We start from the raw sequence: 20,699 nt of genomic DNA on the forward strand, positions 1-20,699 counted from the left end.
GTTCAATTTTTATCTGGGAGCTAGTTTTTCTACCTCTCGGCAGCACCTTCGTACATTCTTCTATCTAATATATTCTCTCTTCTTATAAAAAAATAAATAATCTCAGAGTCTTTATTTTCAAATTTTATAACCGCAATATGTATGCCAAGCATTTAGCACACTTTACATATGTTAAACTTGTATAAATATAAAGAAACGATACTAATTATCAAGAAAGTGAAAAAAGTTGAGTTTTTTAAGGTTGGGTTTGATTTTTATTATTAAATTTTCATATGTTAAACTTGTCTCAGTGAGGTCTCGGTAGAATATCGGGCATCTCTGCGAGATCTCGACCGCATTTTGGCATAATATCAGTCGTCTCGGCAAGTTTACCGGTCAAATCTCGTTTCGCCGAAATTAAGCAACCCATCTCTGCCATGGACCGAAACTGAAGCTCTCGACGGATGCAGGAAAACCTCGGGACCTAGTCCAGATTGAACACCAAACTGTATTAAGCCGCTACAGACACTAGCCTAGTACCAATTAACTTCGGTATGGAATGTAGTTGAGCCTAAACTCAGTATCCCACTGATTCAGGTACAGTCGCGCTCCTTACGCCTCTTGAATCCTAGCAGGACTCCGCACAATTGATTCCCTTATATGACGTCACACCAACTAAGAGTTGCTTCAAATCAATTGAAGACTTTAAACCAAATCTACCTCCCACAGATTAAGCCTATATAATTGATTTCATGATTTACGATCGCAACGAATGATACAATCAAACGTATGATCAAGGTGATGGAAATCGATAGCAATTTGACAAAAGTCTAGCTATCCTCAAAATACGGACTTATGCAACCCGAAGTGCAGCCTGGATTATTATTCACCTCACAAGTATAAAACTTGCGGAATCACCAAGTTGATACGAAGAGAACTTTGTGATTTATATCTATCTTGTTCAAGTGATAAGTCAACAATCGAACAAGATCATGATACTCAAGTTATCAAGATAAAAAATAACTGGACCTGGCTTCACGAATCATAATGAAGTCTTTGATAGTCGTTAAGCCCTAAAAGGGTTTTTGGAGAGGATGACTCTAGATACAACTAGGACACACCAAAAAGTAGTGTCAGGATTCAAAGATCCCATTTGTCAAGAGTTCCCCTTATATAGACTTCAAAGCATATGTTGCTTTAGGTTTAAGCTAAGATAGCTTTGGAACCAAGCGATCAATATTCACCGTTAGATGAAAGCTTTGAATCATATTCACATAAACAAGATATACACTCTGGTTAGGTAAACCATAACCGAACCATGTACAAAGACTATGTTCAACATGGTTAGCCGAAACTAGCCGGTTTGAACTTAAAAGCTTAACACTCATTTTCATGAAAACAAAGACATTGATCTTGAGTCACAATCATGTGATCAAATGAGTCTAGTGTTTTTAGAGAATTGATTAAATGCAAATTATCTCATAGAAATAATTAAATCGCAATTGAACACAATCGACATAGTTGGTAAATGCACAAACTACAAATACATGAGTCGTTCGTGAATCGGTTGAGTCATGGTATGCGGACCGGTTTGTAAACTTATGAGAAAAACCGAGTTCCGGAGTTGATAGAACTTTTTCAGTTTGCGAACCAATTTGGAAACATTAAGACTTTCGGGTTCCGGAGTTCACATAACCTTTTCAGTTTGCGTACCGGTTTGGGTACTAAACTGGTTCAAGAACATAGAACTATATTGGTTCGCATATCGGTTTGTGTACGAATATACGTACCTATCCGGATCACGAAACAAACAGATTTTCCCATGATGTGCGTATGAATATGCGTATCACACAAATCTGTAAGTCGATATATAGTTACTCCGCTACGTGCACGAGTACATGTAATACGGCTTCATACTTATAACAGTTTTCTCAGTTTGTAAGACTGATAACACTGTCTTGTATTCCGAATATAATAGTTCTACATTTCTCTAAATCAATTCGAAACATTCACGAATAACATCAATGACACATATCACTGTTCCAGGCTATTTTCGAATGATAAACTTGAATCATGATTTGTTTCTCCACCGAAATTGATCAAGTATGAACAAATGTTCATTAAGCTTAGTCATTATATTTCGAGAAATTCGTAAACTAAATAATTAGTTCTCGACTCGAAATTCTTGTCTATGCAAGCTAGTCTAATTAGTTACGCGGCAAACGTCTCAAGGGTAGAAAAGTGAATATAACTTGAGAAATAGGTGGTTCAGTCTTCACTTACCTTTTGTTGATGAATTTCTCGAAAACCTTCGGTTGATCTTCGCCTTAAAAAGGTAGAACGCGAATGATGATTGGTTCGTTTCTCAATTACCTCTATCCTAAACCGAGACTTTAACTAATTGTAGATTAGAAATCAAGATATAGTTTTGACAACTAAATTTGACAACAAATTTGGGATATCAACACTTGTGAGTTCGACCGAGCAATGTTCTAACACACCTGAATATCTAACTTTAAGCTTAAGGCTCATTCCGTTGAAAACAAAAAATTTCACATTGTCTTGTTATGAATAACTAGTAAAAGTTGAAACAAAAGAATACAAATATATACTCGTATTTATTTCGGTGTACACCCTTTTGAAGAATATTTATTTGACATATCCATTTAATTGGTGAAGTGGTGAACTACTTAAAAAATGTCTCACTACTATCCATACACTCCGAGTAAAGATAAAATTATGGTCGAACAGTTCTTCTAATATTGGGGTAGGCAATGAACAAAACGAGTCAACCGCTTCCTCAGCCTGGATTGTATTTTTCACTGGAAAATGTCGCGCAAAGGTTAGCATTTTCGCATGCGAGCTGCTGGAGCTGGATTCCACATGAAGAAAAATCACAGGTGTCAATAACTGAATGGGAAGTTATATCAGCTATCCAAAAGAAACGGTGTAAACACCGAATGACACATATACCCATCTTTAAATTGCATCAGCTTATCATTATAGAAGAAACAGAGGCGTGAATGTCGTTATGATCGGAGGGCAATTTTATAACTGACTATATCTTCTGTTGAGCGAAATTAAAAATCTTTTTTTTTTTCCTCAATCCAAAAAAATATCTCTAAAAGCTCAAGAACAAAACCCTAGAGAGAGATACCGTGAGAGATAATTAATTTTTCTTCGAAATTGAGCTCTGAAAATTTAGGAGCAATGGCTAGACAAGATACTACATTAGTCCAAGAATTGATTTTGTATGCAGCTAGTGCTGCCCTAAGTTGTTTAGTGCTTTTCGCGGGTTTAAGACATCTTGACCCTAATAAGGGTGCCACTAAGAAAGCCATGGAACAGAAGAAAGAGATCGCTAAACGGTTAGGAAGACCTTTAGTTAACACCAATCCTTACGAGGTATTATTGTTTTTCTTTATCTTATTTTGATTGCATATATTTTATTTTTCCACAAGTATATAAAAATTCCTTATATTTTTAGTGGTGTTTCATCAAGTTCTCTTAAATAATAAGTCTCTTAAATAATAAGATATCATGAAATGGGTTTCGGTAATTGCTGTTTAGTTTCGTGAAGACTGGGAAGATTGGCTTCCTTTGTTGTTTGATTTTTCGTTTAATTAGGGTTAATATGTTATATTGATGGTTTTTTATTTTTCTTGCTTGTTTTTGGTTGCCCTTTTCCTGAATTCATCAGGATTTCATTATTTGGGGCACAAAATGAGGTTGTGTTTTTTTTTTATATGGCTTGTTTTTTTATTGCCGTTTTGCCGGGGATGAAATGTGGGTTAGGGTCCCAGTATCTATAATTTGGTAACCTGGATTAAGATTTATGCATGGTTTCCCATCTGTGTATATTGAGAAAGGAAACATAGATAAGATTACTTGTGTAAGTCTTTCCTTACAGTAACTTTATGTACTTTGTCTATTTAACATAAATCTGCTTATTCTCATTCCATGGGGTTGTCACTTGTCTTTATGCTATCAAATGCGCCACATTTGTGTGTTGGAGGATGTAATCCTGTTTTGAAGCACGCACAATGATCGACTGTTTAGTTCGGTTGTTTGTTGTTAGCATTTGGTAGCTAGTGTTTCAGAAGTATACTCTCCTGTTACCTTTCGTCCGCGGTAGAATTCCTCGGAATAGGGAATGCACTTCTCGATTAGGTTAGACTCCTGTTCTACATGTTTTGATTATATGGTGATGAATGTTATGTTTCATATGTGCTGTGAAAACATCTTTAGCTGCATACTCATTAAAGTATGTACAAGTGCGTATAACTGTTATTACTCTGTTTGAGTGCAGGATGTAATAGCTTGTGATGTCATCAATCCTGACCATATTGATGTGGAGTTTGATTCTATTGGAGGCCTGGACAAAGTTAAACAAGCATTGCATGAATTGGTTATCCTTCCGCTCCGAAGACCTGAATTATTTGCTGGCAAGCTCCTCAGTCCACAGAAAGGTGTATTGTTATATGGCCCACCAGGAACAGGCAAGACTATGCTTGCCAAGGCAATAGCAAAGGAGTCTGGAGCAGTATTTATAAACGTCAGAGTCTCAAATTTGATGAGCAAGTGGTTCGGAGATGCTCAAAAGCTTGGTAAGTGCTGGTAGTTGAATAATTTTATCTCCAACTCTCATGCCAGTTTTGATGGGTTTTTATGCTGTTTAAGGGGGCAAAAGATAGTAATTCCTCTAATATAATCTTTCACTAAAGCTATACTTGGGTGTTAAAATATGCTATCTTCAGTTTTGAGTATCTCTTGTCCAAGTCAACCATAATAACGTTAATTCATGACTTAAAACATTTCTGTGATGGTTTTTTCCAGTTGCTGCCGTGTTCACCTTAGCTCATAAGCTTCAACCGGCTATTATCTTTATTGATGAGGTTGATAGCTTTTTGGGGCAGCGCCGTTCAACTGACCACGAAGCTTTGACAAACATGAAAACAGAGTTCATGGCTCTCTGGGATGGTTTTACCACAGACCGTGAGTAATCTCTTAATTTTTAAATTCTGTTCTTTCCGTTGTTCTATTATCTTATTTCTTAACAAAAGTCAAAATTCAAATAATGTGCCTTCAGCTTCTAAACTAACTCACAGCGTACTCGACTATAGCAACGAGTCCCGTCCTTACAAGAACTCAGAGACAGAGAATCCTTGAAAAATAAACAGTGTTTTTTTCTTTCTCTGTGACTACTCTATGAACTCGTTCTTTGCTACCATTGAATTTTTCTTTTAACCCATACCAATGCGTAGGGTATGCCATACTGGTTTTCTTCTCTTCTTTACTCTTTTTCTGCAGCTGAACTGCTGGTTATTGACTATTACTTAGTAGCCGAACTGGCCTAATTGAATCTTGTTAAGAAGACATCCTATGTTCTAACTGTTTCTGGATCGTTGACAGTGATTGGTTGAACAAATTGTCAATAGATCAGATGTAGCTGTCCGTCTTGTAACCAACCTCCTTCTCCTATAGCTGGCAATAATAGCAATTTAGCCCATGAATATAGACGAAGCATGAAGTTCATCTTTTCTGGGGCCGAAATCAACCATATGTTGGAGTCATGAAGCCTTTTTTTGTCTGCACTTGCCAATTGTTGCTGTTATTTGCGGAAAAGAGATATCCTGTTAGAGAAAAAGCACACTGTAATATTTACATTGCTCGGCCTCAGACTAGGTAGAGTACGAATTAGTGGTGGTGTCCCTCCAAGTCTAATAAGAGTACCTGAAACCCCATCCAATGTAATAGAATCACTAAGCAAAGAAGTATATACTGACTTCGGAGTTGGTTTAGTGTGATTCCTTATTCCATTGCTCAAGCCTCTTTTTGAGGTTTGATATTGTCATGTTGGATTTTTTAGCTTCATCTTTTAGGTATTTTAGGTTAATATTTTGTTGACTGATCTACTCCATGGTGCCTCTTTCTCCTCTCCCATGCCACTTCGCCAAAGAGTTGTATTGGGGTTTCTTTTAGTCTTATAATCCAGCTGTCCAGGCATGCTACATATTGTACATTTAACTCGCAAATTTTCTTTTCTTCTTTGTCTCTTCCAACGGAAGTCTGATATTCATCTGGTAGTCTTTCTCTCTGTTCTAGGTGGAAGTTGGAAGAGAGAATATAGTAAGTTAGCAGACTTCAGAAACTCATTATTAACACTAGTCTGCCACCCTTATAAGAAGCTTTTGAGAGGCTAGTTTTTCTGTTTGCTACCTCCCATCTGTGGTGTTTTCCATCCCTTAGCACCTAGTGGCTTCCTTACTACATTATCGGCAAAGATTTCTGTTACTTGAATGATGTTTTTTTTTTTTGCCAAATTAATGTTTTAGTCCATCATAATGTCAAAGTAGCCTTTCGTTTACGTTGGTTATTTCAGTCATAGTTGCTTTGGGAAAGTGGATAGTATCATCAGCTCCAGTGCTGTTAAATGTTTTTCTTCGTAGTTTTTAGTTTTTGTGATTTTAATTAAATCTTTTGTTATATGTATATTTTTTGTCATAATGTAGAGAATGCACGAGTGATGGTCTTGGCTGCTACCAACCGACCATCAGAACTGGATGAGGCTATACTACGGCGTCTTCCTCAAGCATTTGAGATTGGGTATCCTGGTCGTGCTGAAAGAGTTCAGATTTTGAAGGTGATCTTGAAAGATGAAAAGGTTGAAGAGGACATTGATTTTGATCACATATCCAGCTTGTGTGGTGAGAGGTATACGGGTTCTGATCTGCTTGAACTTTGTAAGCAAGCAGCTTATTTCCCTGTTAGAGACCTACTCAGTGATGAGAAGAATGGGAAGCGATCAGATGTCAGTATACATTTCCCTATCTTTTATTTTTTCATACTTGTGTTTTGGTATATGCATACCTGGCTGAGTTATCATGTATGTGCATATATCTTCAAAAGTTACTTGATCACTAACAACCTTAGCAAACTTAAAAGGTGATTGAGATAGGAAACTTAGAAGGTGATTGAGATCTGAAAACTGATGGTGAGGGTGGCCTTTTTATTCACTGTTCAATTTTATTTTGCTTGTTATTTGACATCCAGGCTGTCAGAGATCAAACCCAATCTTTTTCCTGTCAAAAATAGAACACAAAAAGAGCAGTGCTGCAAAAATAGAACACAAAAAGAGATTGTCAGAGATTTCTGTTGATTTTCACTTTCTGAGACTATTATTCTACTTGGTTCTTTAGGAAGATAATTGCTTTTAGTAACCCGTTTTGAGTTTCTTTTTAGTACCATGTGCTGGTTGAAGTAGAGACTTTAGAAATGCTGGCAGATGTTAAATTTTTTCTCCTAGGCCATTGACCATATGACCTTTTTCAGGTGGCTAACATTTGAGACTTGTTTTTGTCTTAATTCTTGACAGACACCTAGGCCGTTGTCACAAGCAGATCTCGAGAAGGTTCTTGCAACGTCAAGGAAGACGAGAGTAGCGGCAGGTGAATACGGGCGGTCGTGGACCAGAGAACAGGACGATGACTATCAGGTCCAAGATGCAATCTCCGGTCTATCTAAACTTGTTTTATCTCAAATTATGAACCTTCGACCTGAACCCCAAGACCATTAAAAGGAATTCAGTTGTTGGTCAGTATAGTCCGCAGGTTAGTGCGTACTATGAGCAGATACTATTCACATGCTGCACATACGGAATTTTACATCTAAATGTATCCACTTGTTTTACGCAGGCTTGCTACAGTGATTGATCCATGTCGATAAGAATCCTTGTTGATAAAGTGCCGCTTATTTATGATAACTTTGCATCTTAATGTTTTGAAGAATTACGGAGTCTCTTATTCTTTTTAGTTTCTCTATGGTTGTTAGTAATAGAAAGTTACTGTTCTGTAACTGACAATTTATAGTGATGGTTGTATACTACTAAGTCCTAACAATCAAAGACCGGATGGGACATCTTTTTGTTCATGATGAATTTTGTATCTATTTCTCTGGGCAAATGTAAGTTGAAACTTTAAATGAAAAATCATCACAGATAAATCCTGTGAAGATTTTAGATGAATTGTCAGGAATTCTCCCTGACCATGAGATCTATGCTGTATGTATAACATCTGTTCATCTGATGAGATCTATGATGTAAATTGAATAGACTTGAAATGACTCACGTCCTGTTCTAGAACCTATCTCTCCTTTGCGCCAACGGCTAGGAAATCTATTTCCGTCACAGCTTATAGTTACCCACTCCTTCTGGGCTAGTTATCTGAGAGTTGTTCTGGTTTATAGTCAAAAGGCTGAATTCCTGGAGTCTTGCTGATCAGTCAGGGACAAGGGAAGAACATCACTTATCTGATTCATAATCCATGACATTAAACCACACCAATTTCCTTTTCTACAAATTAAACCGACTTTTCAAGCTAACTTAAAAAAATTCCACATCAGGTAAATGAATCAGATACGCAAAAACCAAGGACAACCTCAACTTCGTGCAGCAATATTTTCTCTGTAGAACATTTGCTGTTCAACTTCCCACAAAGAGAACATCTAAGCTGTTAATAGATCACAAGAAGGAAAATCAAACAAAGAGGTAAATTTTGACGTTCTTTGTTTAAAACTAACATAAAATTCTTTCAAATGACACCTACAAGAAGGAAAAAAAAATTAAAAAAAAGAATACCACATAACCAGTTGGTGCCTGCATGACTTTTGCAGAAATAGGAGATCACAAGGAACATAAGCAAGAACCCTCACTATAAACAGGTAAGCAATGGCGATCATATGACTGATTCCTGCTCCAAACCCTTGTTGAAGCTTGAAATTCAATCTGACCGCTGGCAGGTAACCACATGATTCTTTCCATGGTGTCACGGACTACATCAGGTCGAGCTTGCAACCATTTAGTCCACTTCTTCATCAGATTTCCTATTTTCCACTTCTTCTACAGATATGGATTTCATTTTTTCAGGTTCCATGGTATGCTCTTTCACTTCTACTGACAAAGAATTCTTTTCTTCAGCTTTTTCACCTGGCGGTTTTGCATGCACCTTATCGGCGTACTTCGCGAAAGCAGCTTTAAGCGCTGACTTAACTGTCAAGCTGGGTTCCTTTTTCATCAACTTGTTTGCAACTCCGCTTCCGTTCCCAGGTTCCATTATGATATCTGATGAAGAGGAGCCGGCATTCCCGTCAGAGGGTGCTTCCGTACCAGTAGTAGCATGTAGGCTAGAAACATCATGCTTGAACGGCTCATGAAATGTGTCATACAGCCGTTTTACCTAAACAATTAAGGAGGGGAGGTTACTACTACGCGACAAACTCAATCAGGAGGAGCTAAATATTTGAAGCATGACTCAAAGCGAGCTTTAGAATGTTTAACCCTCATTATTCGAAATTCAACTCTCATTAAGAAGAGGGTTGACATGCTTAGACAATTAAAATTTTCGACTATGTCAACCCGATGAAGCCTACATGTGAATAAAAAAATTAACATTACCATGCATGTAAGAGTATCGTCTATGTATTCGAAGATCAACGGCATTTAAGCTAATCATTATACTGTTAACTTGCATGCATTGATGACATAGTTACAAGATAGGTGATTATTTTAGAGGATGATATCTGTATGACGAGGACAACAATATCACCAAAAATTAAACCCTAGTTCATCTCATGTGGGCCTCACAAGACACGCTAACCACAATGCCATTTTAAGTATGTTAATGGTGCCCTCCTCCTCGTTGACATGTTAAGGATTTTAACTGTTGTTTCCTACAGCTTTCAGAGAGCCGCTGCTACCCAGCAAGGGATTCATAACCCACCTCCTCTACATTTCACATGCAAGTCATACACCAAGATATTCGGTTCTCATCATAATCGATTGCAAGACGGGCTAGTTTGTTAAACACTATCTATGTGTAGGCATATTCTTTATACAGAATTGTGTTCAATGGACCTAAGAAACAGTTTATGAAACACTAAAGCTTAATATAGGATGCCAAGCAGTATAAATTTCTCAAGTTCCCCCAAGATTTTCATCTAACCAATATAGGATATGTTAAAGTGAGATAAAGAAATAACTATCCTAAGAATAACCGTTTTAATGAAGTGCAGTCAACATTCAGATGACAGATGGGTTTGTACCAATTGACACTTCTATAGCTGTAGGTATGAAGAATGATTTCTACAAACTAGGATAAATCAGAAGTTGTGATAACAGTGAGAGAATAATAAGTGAATAATTTAGTTGTGTAGCAATACCTTGCGCTCACCTATGCCAGGGCAGCGAGCTAGGTCCTCCATTGATGCATCCATGATGTTACTAAGGGACTACATTAGCACATAAACATCGAATATAAGAATCTTGATTAACTTTAGTCTTCAGCAGTGTAAAATGAAGTGAAACTAACATCTACAGTATGATTCTAGACAAGTATACTGACGAGAAATAGAATCAATCATTTCCATATGTATGACTGACTAATAATATGAGTTATAAAAAGAAATTCATAGCATAGTGTATTTGACTTAAGAAGGTGTAAATCATCCCAATTGCGTGTTAAAAACTCTTACCCCAAAGGTAGAACCAAGAGTAACAACATCAGTCTTGTTAACATGCCGAACTGTTGTAAGTGCATGGCTCAGCTAAAAAAAGAAAGACAATGGAAAACGAAAAGAAAGAGGTAAGATCAGACTATAGTAGTTATCAAGTTGCGAAATAAACTTTTGATTCATAATGTCATTTCTTAGGATTCAGATCCAGGATACATGAACAAACAAGCACAGCATAACATCCTTGTCGAATGCACTTACCCTGGATAAATAGTCTGTGTCTGTTTGTCCTTGAAGAATGTCTGCAGGCTTGTTTTCGTAAACCTTAATTGTCTCCAAATACCGGCCACATTCTTCTAAACTACAGAACTAAAAGTTAATCATGGATAACACGTATAACCTATCAAGTTAGGGCTAATGAAAGAGACAGTGAAGTAACATTACAAATCCTTTACAATCTATGAGGGGGGAAAGTCGTCATATTTAAGACTAAACTCTCACCGTCCCACATAATGTGAAGAAACTGGACTTAATACCATATTTTAGGTTTTTAGGAAACAGCATCTGAAGGTTTAAGATTGTACATGTAATAATATCTATACAAGAAATTTGGAAGGGAATTTCACATATGCAGTATAGTGTGTATGGTGAGTTCTTTGGCTACCTCCAAGCACATAAAAGTGTGCAATCATGAAGCATTGCGGTCCTTGTCACTTCCTGCAAAGGCTTAACTACATCTTCCTAAGATAAAAGACAACAGTGAGCAAACATACATATACCTTGAAAGAGATAAACATACATGGAAGAGACTCACCACATCAACATGACATAAAATAACCCGGAGCTTGAAATTCTTCTGCAGTTCTCTTATCCGGAAATATAGATAGTCTGGATGAAGCAGATGATATCGTACACTGCATCAAGCCATGAATTTAGTCAAAGATGTATTAAAATAATGTGACACAAATTAAACCAAAATGCTAAGTGTTTTCCTCCATATTCAACTAAAATAAGTTAATCAGTCCACAGGGTTCAGTAGTATCTCAATTTCAAGCAGGACTCTGAGAAGGAAAGAATTGCATGAGGCTACTTGTTAGGAGTATCATATATCTTTTTCTTAATTTCGAAAATGAATATCACCTGTGCCAGTGGCACAGAAGTCTTTCAAACTTGTGCTACTCAGCAAAAGTAAAGAAGTTGAATGATTTTACCAGATAGACCAAAAACGCAATGCAAAAGAGTATGCACCCAAAAAATGGGTCCATGCAAAGTCCACAAAATTCCTGACATTTAGATATGGAAGGAAAGTAAAATTGTAACAAACAGTGGGGAAGTAAAACCTTAGATACAAAGCGCATGAATTAGGCCCCAGCAAGTAATCGCAAACCACATCTGCAAACACCCACCTTACATTCCTAATATATTTGAGTAATGGATTCCCTTTCTGTATATTGGATTGTGCACAAAATCACAGACAAGTAAGTCCATTGAAATCAAGAGCATCAAATTTTAAAGAGTCAATAAAATCATCAAAACTTGATTTACTTGTCTATGGCTGACAAGAATGGCATTGCGATTTTGACCAGATTGCACAGACGAGGAAGTAGAAGGAGAAGCATCTGAATGTCCAATTGTCCTAAAAAAAATCCACATAAGAAAATTAATCTTTATTTTTCCCATTCAAACAAACAAACAAAACCCTAATCTGTTCCAATATTTTAAAAAAATCACGAAATACCTTGATGAGTTATTAGGAGTAGAGGGAGATGGGGAAGATGCAGGAACAGACGGCGTAGGAGGAGTTGGAGGAGGAGGTGTGTAAAATTCAGTGTTCTTAATAAAAGAGAAAGCTTGAGAGAACGAAGGAGATGGATTAAATAGAGATTGATTGGGTTTAGGGTTTTGTTGGGAATTATCAAATACTTCTTCATAAGATGGAATTGCTATGATTGATTTTTTCTTATTCTCTTCTCTCCCATCTTCCTCTCTACCTCCTTCCATTTTCTTTCTGTGGAGACTGAATTTGCAGAAATCAAGAAGACATCAGATACTGTAACTTCGATGATACTGTTAAGGGGCAACCACAAGCGCAGTGCGGCTGAGATTAAAAATTTGGGTGCCAACAGAATAATCCCGCCAACATCAAAGTTGAATTGACTAAAATAACCTTCAAATTTTGTCCTGCTCAATAAGAAAGAACAAGATGGCTTCTCTTATTTATAGAAGGCTATTATTGGGGCGTCACACTCCATTAGAGGGGCTTCACTTGGATATCTAGTGACCAAAAATCTGGTTAAGGGATACTTTTTATTCAATAGCAGTTTGTCCAAATTACCCTTCAATTAAAATTAAAACAAAAACAGAATGAAAACCTAATCTAATCTTCACACTTTCAACCTTTTGACTCCTGCTCTTCTTCTTCTCCTCTTTCTCTTCTTCTTTTTCACAGTAAATTTTCACATCAATTCATTTCATCGTTTTCGATTAATCGGCGATCCGAAAAATTGAACCTCGTAGGATTGAAATCTGTATGAAAGATGAGGAAGAAACAAACTGATTGCAGTGATGGTAATCAAAATCTCAATCAACCCCCTGACCAACAACTTCATCCTCAACAGCCATCGATTGAAGCAACTGATTTTTCGGAATTTCGAACTCCTCAACAACAACCCATGGTGATGTAAGGTATTAATCGACAAACCCATTTATTCTTACTCGTTTTGTGCTTAAAACATGTTAGATTGAATCAAATCGAAGCAAAATTAGGGTTTCTGTTTTGTTTTTGAAGGTGTTACGCCTAGGTTCGCCAAGCGTAAGTCTAGTGTTTGAAGAACTTACGCCTAGGTTTAGAGGAATTCAAGACGTAAATTGATTTTGCATGTAGGTTTACGTCCAGTTAGCGAGACAATTTTTCCAATCATATCTACTTACGCTTGGTTTTTCAGTAGACAAAACCCAGGCGTAAAAGTTTCTGGATGTTTTGAAGGAATTGCAATTTAGGTTTACCCCTAGGTTCCGACACCAAAGTTTCCAGGCGTATTTCCTTTACGCCTAGGTTGGTTTACTGATTTTTCCAGACGTATGTTCTTACACCTAGGTTCCGGCACCAAAGTTTCCAGGCGTATTTCGTGTACGCCTAGGTTGGGTTACTGAATTTTCTACACGTATACTCTTACGCCTAGGTTGGATGATTGAACTTTCCAAGCGTATTGTTTTACGTCTGGGTTTGATTCTATTTTTCTCTAGGATTACCTAGACTTAATTAAGCCTGAACTTTTTTTTTAATAGATTGGCCTGTGTTACTAATTCATCAATACTAATTCTATAAGATCTATTTCTTGTAATTTGCAGGAATCCTGATAGAGTAAAGGCTAAAAATAAGAGAAAAAATGATTTAACGCCAAAAAATACTCCTACACCTCGCCATGAAATTCATTGTGGGTAGAACATAGAGGTCTCCACAAGGATGCTAAGAAGAAGAAGGATATGACTCAAGGAAGTAGCTCAAGATGTCCTGAAGCATCTCAAGAGGAAGACAATGTTTTCCAAGATCTAGAAATTGAAGGGGAACAATTTCAACTACCGGTGATATCGGGAGGTACACTCGTGATTGGAGATACACCAAATCAACAAGAAGAAGAAGAAGTTGTTGTTCAAAGAAAAGGGAAACAAGTTGTTGTTGCTTCACCTGAAGCTACACCTAAACCTCAAGTGAAGGAAAAGAAGCCGAGGAAGAAACCTTCACCAAAAGGCAAGCATATTCCTAAAGGCAGTAATTTTTTGCCTAAGAAGAAGAATGGTGCACTTTGGGGTGAGGCGCCCGATAAATCTGCGGTCTTATTTGGTTATCCACATTCATGGGCTGCTAAGGTTTGCGAAACCAGGGTAATAATCTCTAACTTTCTCTTATTTTGCATGATTTTGTTCAACTTGATATATTGTTTATTTGGTATAATTTAGAATTTTAACAAATTTGTTGTTTATACATTCTTTGTAGGATCATGAAATTGCGATAAAGAAACTGAAGCATAAAAAGGTTGGTTATTGGCCGTTAGGTGAAGAATGTAAAGAGGTTCGTGATCTTGTATTGGATACATGGCTAGCTAATGGAAATTCTCAACCATCAGCATGAGTTTGATTATATTATTGCATGTGCCTTTAGAGAGCGATATTGGTTAGAAACCGATACTTTTCATCTTCCATTCGGCGAGATGACAATAACGCCGGATGATGTGAAGCAAATCTTGAACTTAAACGTTGAAGGAAAATCTGTTTCTGAAGGTTTTGACAACAATATGAGTTGGGAAGACCTTTATGTCCTTGTTAAAGACACACTTGGATGGGACCGAGCTGAGACGGAGAAACAGTTTAACTGGGTTGGTGGAGATAAACCAGATGAAGCAAGAGATGGTCCATCTATACCTATCTAAAAGATAATGCTAAAGAATCTGAAAGATATGTTTGGATGAACACAAAAGGCTGTAGTAGAACATCATGAGGTGATAGATGAAACAAGAGTTCGTCGTACATCCACCGCATACCTATTGCATTCCCTTGGTACCATATTCTTTCCTGATAACTCGGGGAATCGAGTAAATATCCACTATCTACAATGGTTGAAGGATTTTCAGGAGACCAAAAAGTATGCTTGGGGCACTACCACCCTCGCTTTTTTACTTGATAGTTTTCGAAAATCTTCGAGGGTTGGAGCCACTGAACTTGCTGGGAATGTTGGTCTTTTTCAGGTAATTTATATAGTTTCGGTTTTGTTATATTTATCATTTTTTTATTGGTTTTATGTATATAATTTTTATGGTTATATATAATTTGTTAGGCATGGGTATATGAACACTTTCCGACCATGAGACCTTCTACATCTTGGTCAGACGATGAGATTGGTCGTCCTACAGGAAAAAAGTTTGTATTCAGTGGTACCCAAGTAAAGCACAAAGAAGAGAAGATAGCTGATTTAAGGTTGAAATGGATGCTCTCACTGTTGAAGATGTGATATTTGATCCTTACATAAATCTAAAGAAAGATAAGTTTGGAGAAAAGATTGATCATCGTGTTTTTTGAAGTTTGGAATCTTACAACGGGCCTTTGTTTCATCCTCATGGGTACGTAATGGCCAATCCACGTGAGTTCTCCGCCAATATGGTTATGTGCAAGAAAAAGTCACTCAAGAATCGTTCAAATTGTTGGTTAATGCTTCTTCCGTAAAAAGTGCCAATGTCGTGCTCAACTACAGCCCAGAGCCAAGTATTGATGTTTGGAACGACCGCAATAATGCAAAATACCAAATCCGTATGAGGGAGCTCATTCCTTCTCTAGGCACAAAGGAAGCCGAAGAAGGTTATTTGGAATGGTATTACCATTTTTCTTGTGCTTATTTGGGAGGGAACTTCGCAACCTTTTCCTTTAACTTCCCCATCTTTTGTTCCGCTTGATTTGAAACCTTTTCTTTTAACTTCCCCATCTTTTGTTCTGCATGCTTTGGAACCTTTTCCTTTAACTTCTCCAATTTTTGTTCCGCATTCTTTGGAACTCTTTCCTTTAACTCCCCCATCTTTGGAACCTTTTTCTTTAACAACTTCGCTTTTTGCTAGTTGTTTGGAACGAAAGACCGGACCTTTTCCTTTAAAATCAACCTTTCTTGTTAAACTTTCTTGAGTGGGAGCCTCAATTTCTTGTACATTTCGATGACTTGGTTCTCCTTTTTCCATTTGACATCTTCTTCTTTTGTTTCTACCTTGAACATCCTCCTCCTCCATTTCATCCTCCGCTTCATAGGCTTTTCGCAAAAACTCAAAACCCGAAGGATCTCTTTTCTTTGATTCTTCCAATAATTCCCTTGACGATTTTCTTCCTACACTCCTCTTTTTTTTGGTAGAAGGCCTCCCCCTTCTCTTCTTCTTAGGTGGTTCCTTCATATCGTACCTAGTTTCATATTTCGCGTGTTAATGTATCATATTTCGCGGCTAGCGCTTTTCCAATTTCGGTATCTCCAAACGTTCCTCCAAAATCTTGGTCAACTATTGTTTCATCGAACGTTATTTGTTGCCAAAAAGGGATCAACATCTTGTAGCGGAATAACTCTTTCTTTGTAATTGGCTATGACATGCCGACATGGGAGGCCCAAACTTGTCATATTAGGACAAACACACTCTCCTCCGTCAAAGTTACCCAACTCAAATTGTATCACTTCTTTCATGATCATATCAATTGCACGATGCGACACTCTAAAAGAAATATCCTCAAGCCAAGGGTTGTCTTTCCATTTAGTGTGTTTACTAGATCGACTTCTTTCAAAATGCTCCATAACTCTATCGAGATCACGGAGAAAATAGGTGTGCATTGCTTGGAATAACGCAAAAAATCCACCATCACCACTATGAAGTTTCTTCTTCAACCGGTTGTGAGACGATTCCACCGTACTTGTAGCTTGGTTGTCGAAGTGTCTATATTGGTTCGTGAATGCAGATACAAACTTCTCTTTGTGCGGATCCAACCAATTGTCCACCAAATACTTCACCATACTTGGATAACTTCTCAAACTATCCAATAACATACGAGATCGTTCTTCATAATCTTCCACGGTGAGATAGTGTGCCATGGCATCCCAATCCTCTTGGAAACTAGCCCATCTTAGTTCCGCCAACTTGTCATCCTTCTTGAATTTTTCTTTGGCTTCTTTTTGTTATCTACCGGTAGTTTCTTTATTCTCGCAATTTCACTTTTCTTTGTTGGACGAATTATTGTCTTACATTTAGTCTCAATGTTATTCCATAGGTGGAACGTGCAAAGAAGGTGATGAGCATACGGGAAAACCCTCGCTATTGCATTCAACAATGCTTGTTCCTTGTCAGAGACAATCACCTTTGGAGTATATCCCTCCACATATAATAACTTCACTTGTTGTAGTGCCCACACATAACTCTCTTCAAGCTCATTTTCCAAGAAGCAAAAAGCGACACTAAACGGAGAGTTGGTGGAAGTTTGTCCAACAATGTTCAGCACCGGCATCTCATACTTGTTGGTCTTGTACGTGCAATCCATTAAAAGTACTTGATTGGAGCACCGCGCCAATTGTATAAACTCGGGATGAGCCAATATAAGATTCTTTATTTGTTCATCCTCATCTTCATTATAGAAAACCGAGTAATTATACTTCTCCCCCAAATGCCTTAATTGTTGCATTTGGTTCCTATTTTCCCATTGTTGATTTTTCAATTTTGTTTTGGCGTTGTAGATGGTTTCCAAAGTAGAAACATTCGACGGGTTTAGGAGCTTTATATGACCGAGTATATCAATGGGTTTCATACGGTTCTCGGTCATGGAACTTACAATCATTTTTTCTTCATCATTAAGCCGCGCCGCATAAGGATGGCTTAGCAAAGTCTTTGGTATTAGGTGGTTATGACGACCGCATACAACTTTCTCCAAATACCAAAAATCATTTTCATTATTCTTGTTGTGCTTGAATTGAAGCTTGAACGGGCAATTAGTCTTCTTGGTGAAAGTAGTGTTCTTCCTCTTCGTCTTTCCTTTAGATTCGGTACCCTTTTTCACATGACTTTTGCTAGTTCCACTACACTCGCAAACCATTTGAAAGTGGCGATCATTGGTTGATCCATTACAAACTATAACACACATAATTAACTTGCCACGTTCTCTAGCCCATCTCTTTGCATCTTCTTTATTTGTCCATGTCTACATGTTCCAAAAACTCAAAGTTATTAAAAAAAACAAAAACATAGTGAATGAACAACATATCTTTCCATTAGTTTCAAAAAAAGAAAAAAACACTTACCAAGTCATTCAAATAGTGATGGGACGAATCTTCAGTTAGAATTTCGTTTGCATTAGGTTGAGAAGGCATTGGGCTAGGTGGAAGCACGATCTATGAACCAAAATATCACAACACTAGTCAAAAAAGAAGGAAAACCAAAATACGTCCAGGTTAGAAGGTACACGGACCCAACCGTGATTATTGATTTCAAGGCATAGGAATAATTACGGTTGGAATTTGCAACATCTAACCTAGACGTTTGTGATTACGGTTGGGAAAGAAGAAAATACAACCCAAACGTCTTCACTTATGATTGGAAATCCAAAACCCTAACCTAGACGTAAAATAAGTAATAAATACCCAAAAATTATTTACGTCTGGGTTTGGATGACAAATCTAACCTAGACGTAATTTTGGTTTTGTCCTATTGGAAACCAGTTACGCTTGGATTTATTCCAAACCTAGGCGTAAACCAAACTTACGGTTGGCAACGAAGCTCAACCCTCTTCCAAACCCAGGCGTAAAATTTAATTACGGTTGGAAATGAAACCCAACCCAACGGTAATTTGCCATGAAAGTCTAAAAATATCAAACTTTTTACGTACTTAATCTAGTTTTCAGCGAAATTGAACCCATGGGAGATAGCTTAGAGGTGTACCTGTTGATTTTCAACCATTGGTTCTTCACTTTGTTGATTTATTTCTTTAATTGGTTGAGATTCATCATCACTTTGTGTTAAACCCTCTCTACCATCTAAAAAATCATCAATCTCTTGGTCTCCAACATGAGGAATGTAAAACTTGTTTTCTCTATCATACAAAGATTCACCCACCTCGAATTGGTAACTTATTTCATCCATTTTGGTTGAGTGAATCAAAAAATCTAGGTTTTGAAAAAAATTCCCCAAAATTTTTCTTTTTCTCTTCTCTCTAGTTTTTCTTCCCACAAAAACTTTGTCCCAGAATTCACAAGTATATAGCAAAATTCATCTTCTTAATCTAATTAGATTAGATAATAATTAAACTAAATTAAAATTAGATAAACAAGGGTTGTTTGGTCATTACAAAATTATTTGAGATAAGGGGTTTTTGGTATTACTTATGAGTGACCCGTTTTTGTCTTATTATGTGAAGCCCCTCTAATGGAGTGTGACGCCCCAATAATGGCATTCTATTTATAGGCTTCTAATAACCGTAGCCCATTTGATTTTGATCAGTTAAGATGGACTATAATTTAACATAACTAGTCATAAAAACCCAAGGTGACCAAACCTATGGTACAAAAACCCCGTTCAAATGTTGGGATCGATTAAAACTCCATCTTAAACAAAATTGATACAAAAACCCCAAAATTTTAAAATTTGATACAAAAACCCCAAATTTCAAATTTTATGATGAAACCAAAATTCGTTTCATCAAATTCTATAATGTTTCATCAAATTTTATGATGAAACCAAAATTGGTTTCATCAAATTTTTTGGGGGTTTTGTGTTACTTTTATTTTGATGGGTTTTTTGTGGATGGATAGTGACACCTTTGGGGTTATAACTGTAGACCCATAATTTAAAGCTTGATCTTATTTTGTTATTGTTATTCACCGCCTTCAAACTTGGTTAGTGAGTTAGTGAGTAGGTGATGTAGATGAGCAAGTTATAGCTTATTTGGAGGTTAAAAATATGATTGTCCTAATTTAGTTCAAGATGGGTCTAAATAAAAAAAAGAATTAAACTCAAAAATAATATAAAAAAACTAATAAATCGTAGATCTACCATCTAGATAACAGCCGGGAAAAAAAATACCAAAAAGCATATTATCAAATCAAAAAGACATCAAACCTATAATAAAATATAAAAAGAAGTAAAGAGGAAATCAATCAAATAAACATAAAATGAAAGGATCAAAGCACTAATCTGAAGAACAATAACTACGAATCGCCTTTTTCTCTATCTATCTCTCCAAAAGAATTAAGATCTCAAAAACAAACAAGTAAACATGAGAAGGGTAATTACAGGGTAACAAAAAATAAGGTCATATTTTTTAGATCGACTAAAATTTGGACTAACTGTCTACCGTTGTTAATTTTGGACTAACCAGTAGCATGCCTGGAGAGACAGGACTAGTGCGTCCAAACCCAATAGTTTTAGTACTAAATGTCAACTCCTACAATTGTAAAGCCACGAGGAGAGGAATGAAGTTAATGGTGTGCTACCCCTGGAGGCATCGACTGTCGTCGCTCCGACTTTATTTCCTTGCTAAGCTCATGGAAACACCTTTCCCCATAGACAACGTGAGATAAAGATACTGCTCTTAGTGGGATTAAGATACTAATACGACTTTTCTTTATAGAACTTCAAATCTGATGTGTTACACATCAAATCAGAACCTTTCACGTCAATCAGTGACATTGAAGATTGGTTTGAGGTAGC

The 20,699-nt window shown here is 36.9% G+C and overlaps 2 protein-coding genes across 5 annotated transcripts; one reads left to right on the forward strand and one right to left on the reverse strand.

Annotated features, from left to right (window-relative positions):
• The first annotated feature begins 3,055 nt into the window (after positions 1–3,055).
• On the forward strand, positions 3,056–8,002 carry LOC113297688 (ATPase family AAA domain-containing protein 1-B-like). Of its 2 annotated transcripts, none has more exons than XM_026546249.1 (6): positions 3,056–3,384; positions 4,289–4,586; positions 4,816–4,974; positions 6,492–6,790; positions 7,355–7,589; positions 7,674–8,002. In XM_026546249.1, exons 1-5 carry the CDS (start codon positions 3,190–3,192, stop codon positions 7,553–7,555), a joined length of 1,152 nt encoding a protein of 383 aa, XP_026402034.1. In that variant the 5' UTR covers positions 3,056–3,189; the 3' UTR covers positions 7,556–7,589; positions 7,674–8,002. The 2 variants fall into 2 exon arrangements, with proteins under 2 accessions (XP_026402034.1, XP_026402035.1); XM_026546250.1 differs by having other exon boundaries at positions 7,355–7,474.
• Positions 8,003–8,479: 477 nt separating this feature from the next.
• Positions 8,480–12,506, reverse strand: LOC113297690 (DNA excision repair protein ERCC-1-like). 3 transcript variants are annotated; one of them, XM_026546251.1, is made up of 9 exons: positions 12,224–12,506; positions 12,031–12,121; positions 11,826–11,929; positions 11,300–11,399; positions 11,150–11,226; positions 10,747–10,846; positions 10,507–10,578; positions 10,195–10,263; positions 8,481–9,212 (listed from the first exon to the last, which is right to left on the reverse strand). In XM_026546251.1, the coding sequence occupies exons 1-9, from the start codon at positions 12,484–12,486 to the stop codon at positions 8,835–8,837; spliced, it is 1,254 nt and encodes a 417-aa protein (XP_026402036.1). In that variant the 5' UTR covers positions 12,487–12,506; the 3' UTR covers positions 8,481–8,834. The 3 variants fall into 3 exon arrangements, with proteins under 3 accessions (XP_026402037.1, XP_026402036.1, XP_026402038.1); XM_026546253.1 differs by having other exon boundaries at positions 9,043–9,212; positions 10,206–10,263; XM_026546252.1 differs by lacking the exon at positions 11,150–11,226 and having other exon boundaries at positions 8,480–9,212; positions 10,747–10,854.
• Positions 12,507–20,699: the final 8,193 nt, after the last annotated feature.

The sequence above is a fragment of the Papaver somniferum genome, chromosome 7, assembly GCF_003573695.1.
Source record: "Papaver somniferum cultivar HN1 chromosome 7, ASM357369v1, whole genome shotgun sequence".
NCBI classification, from domain to species: Eukaryota; Viridiplantae; Streptophyta; class Magnoliopsida; order Ranunculales; family Papaveraceae; genus Papaver; species Papaver somniferum.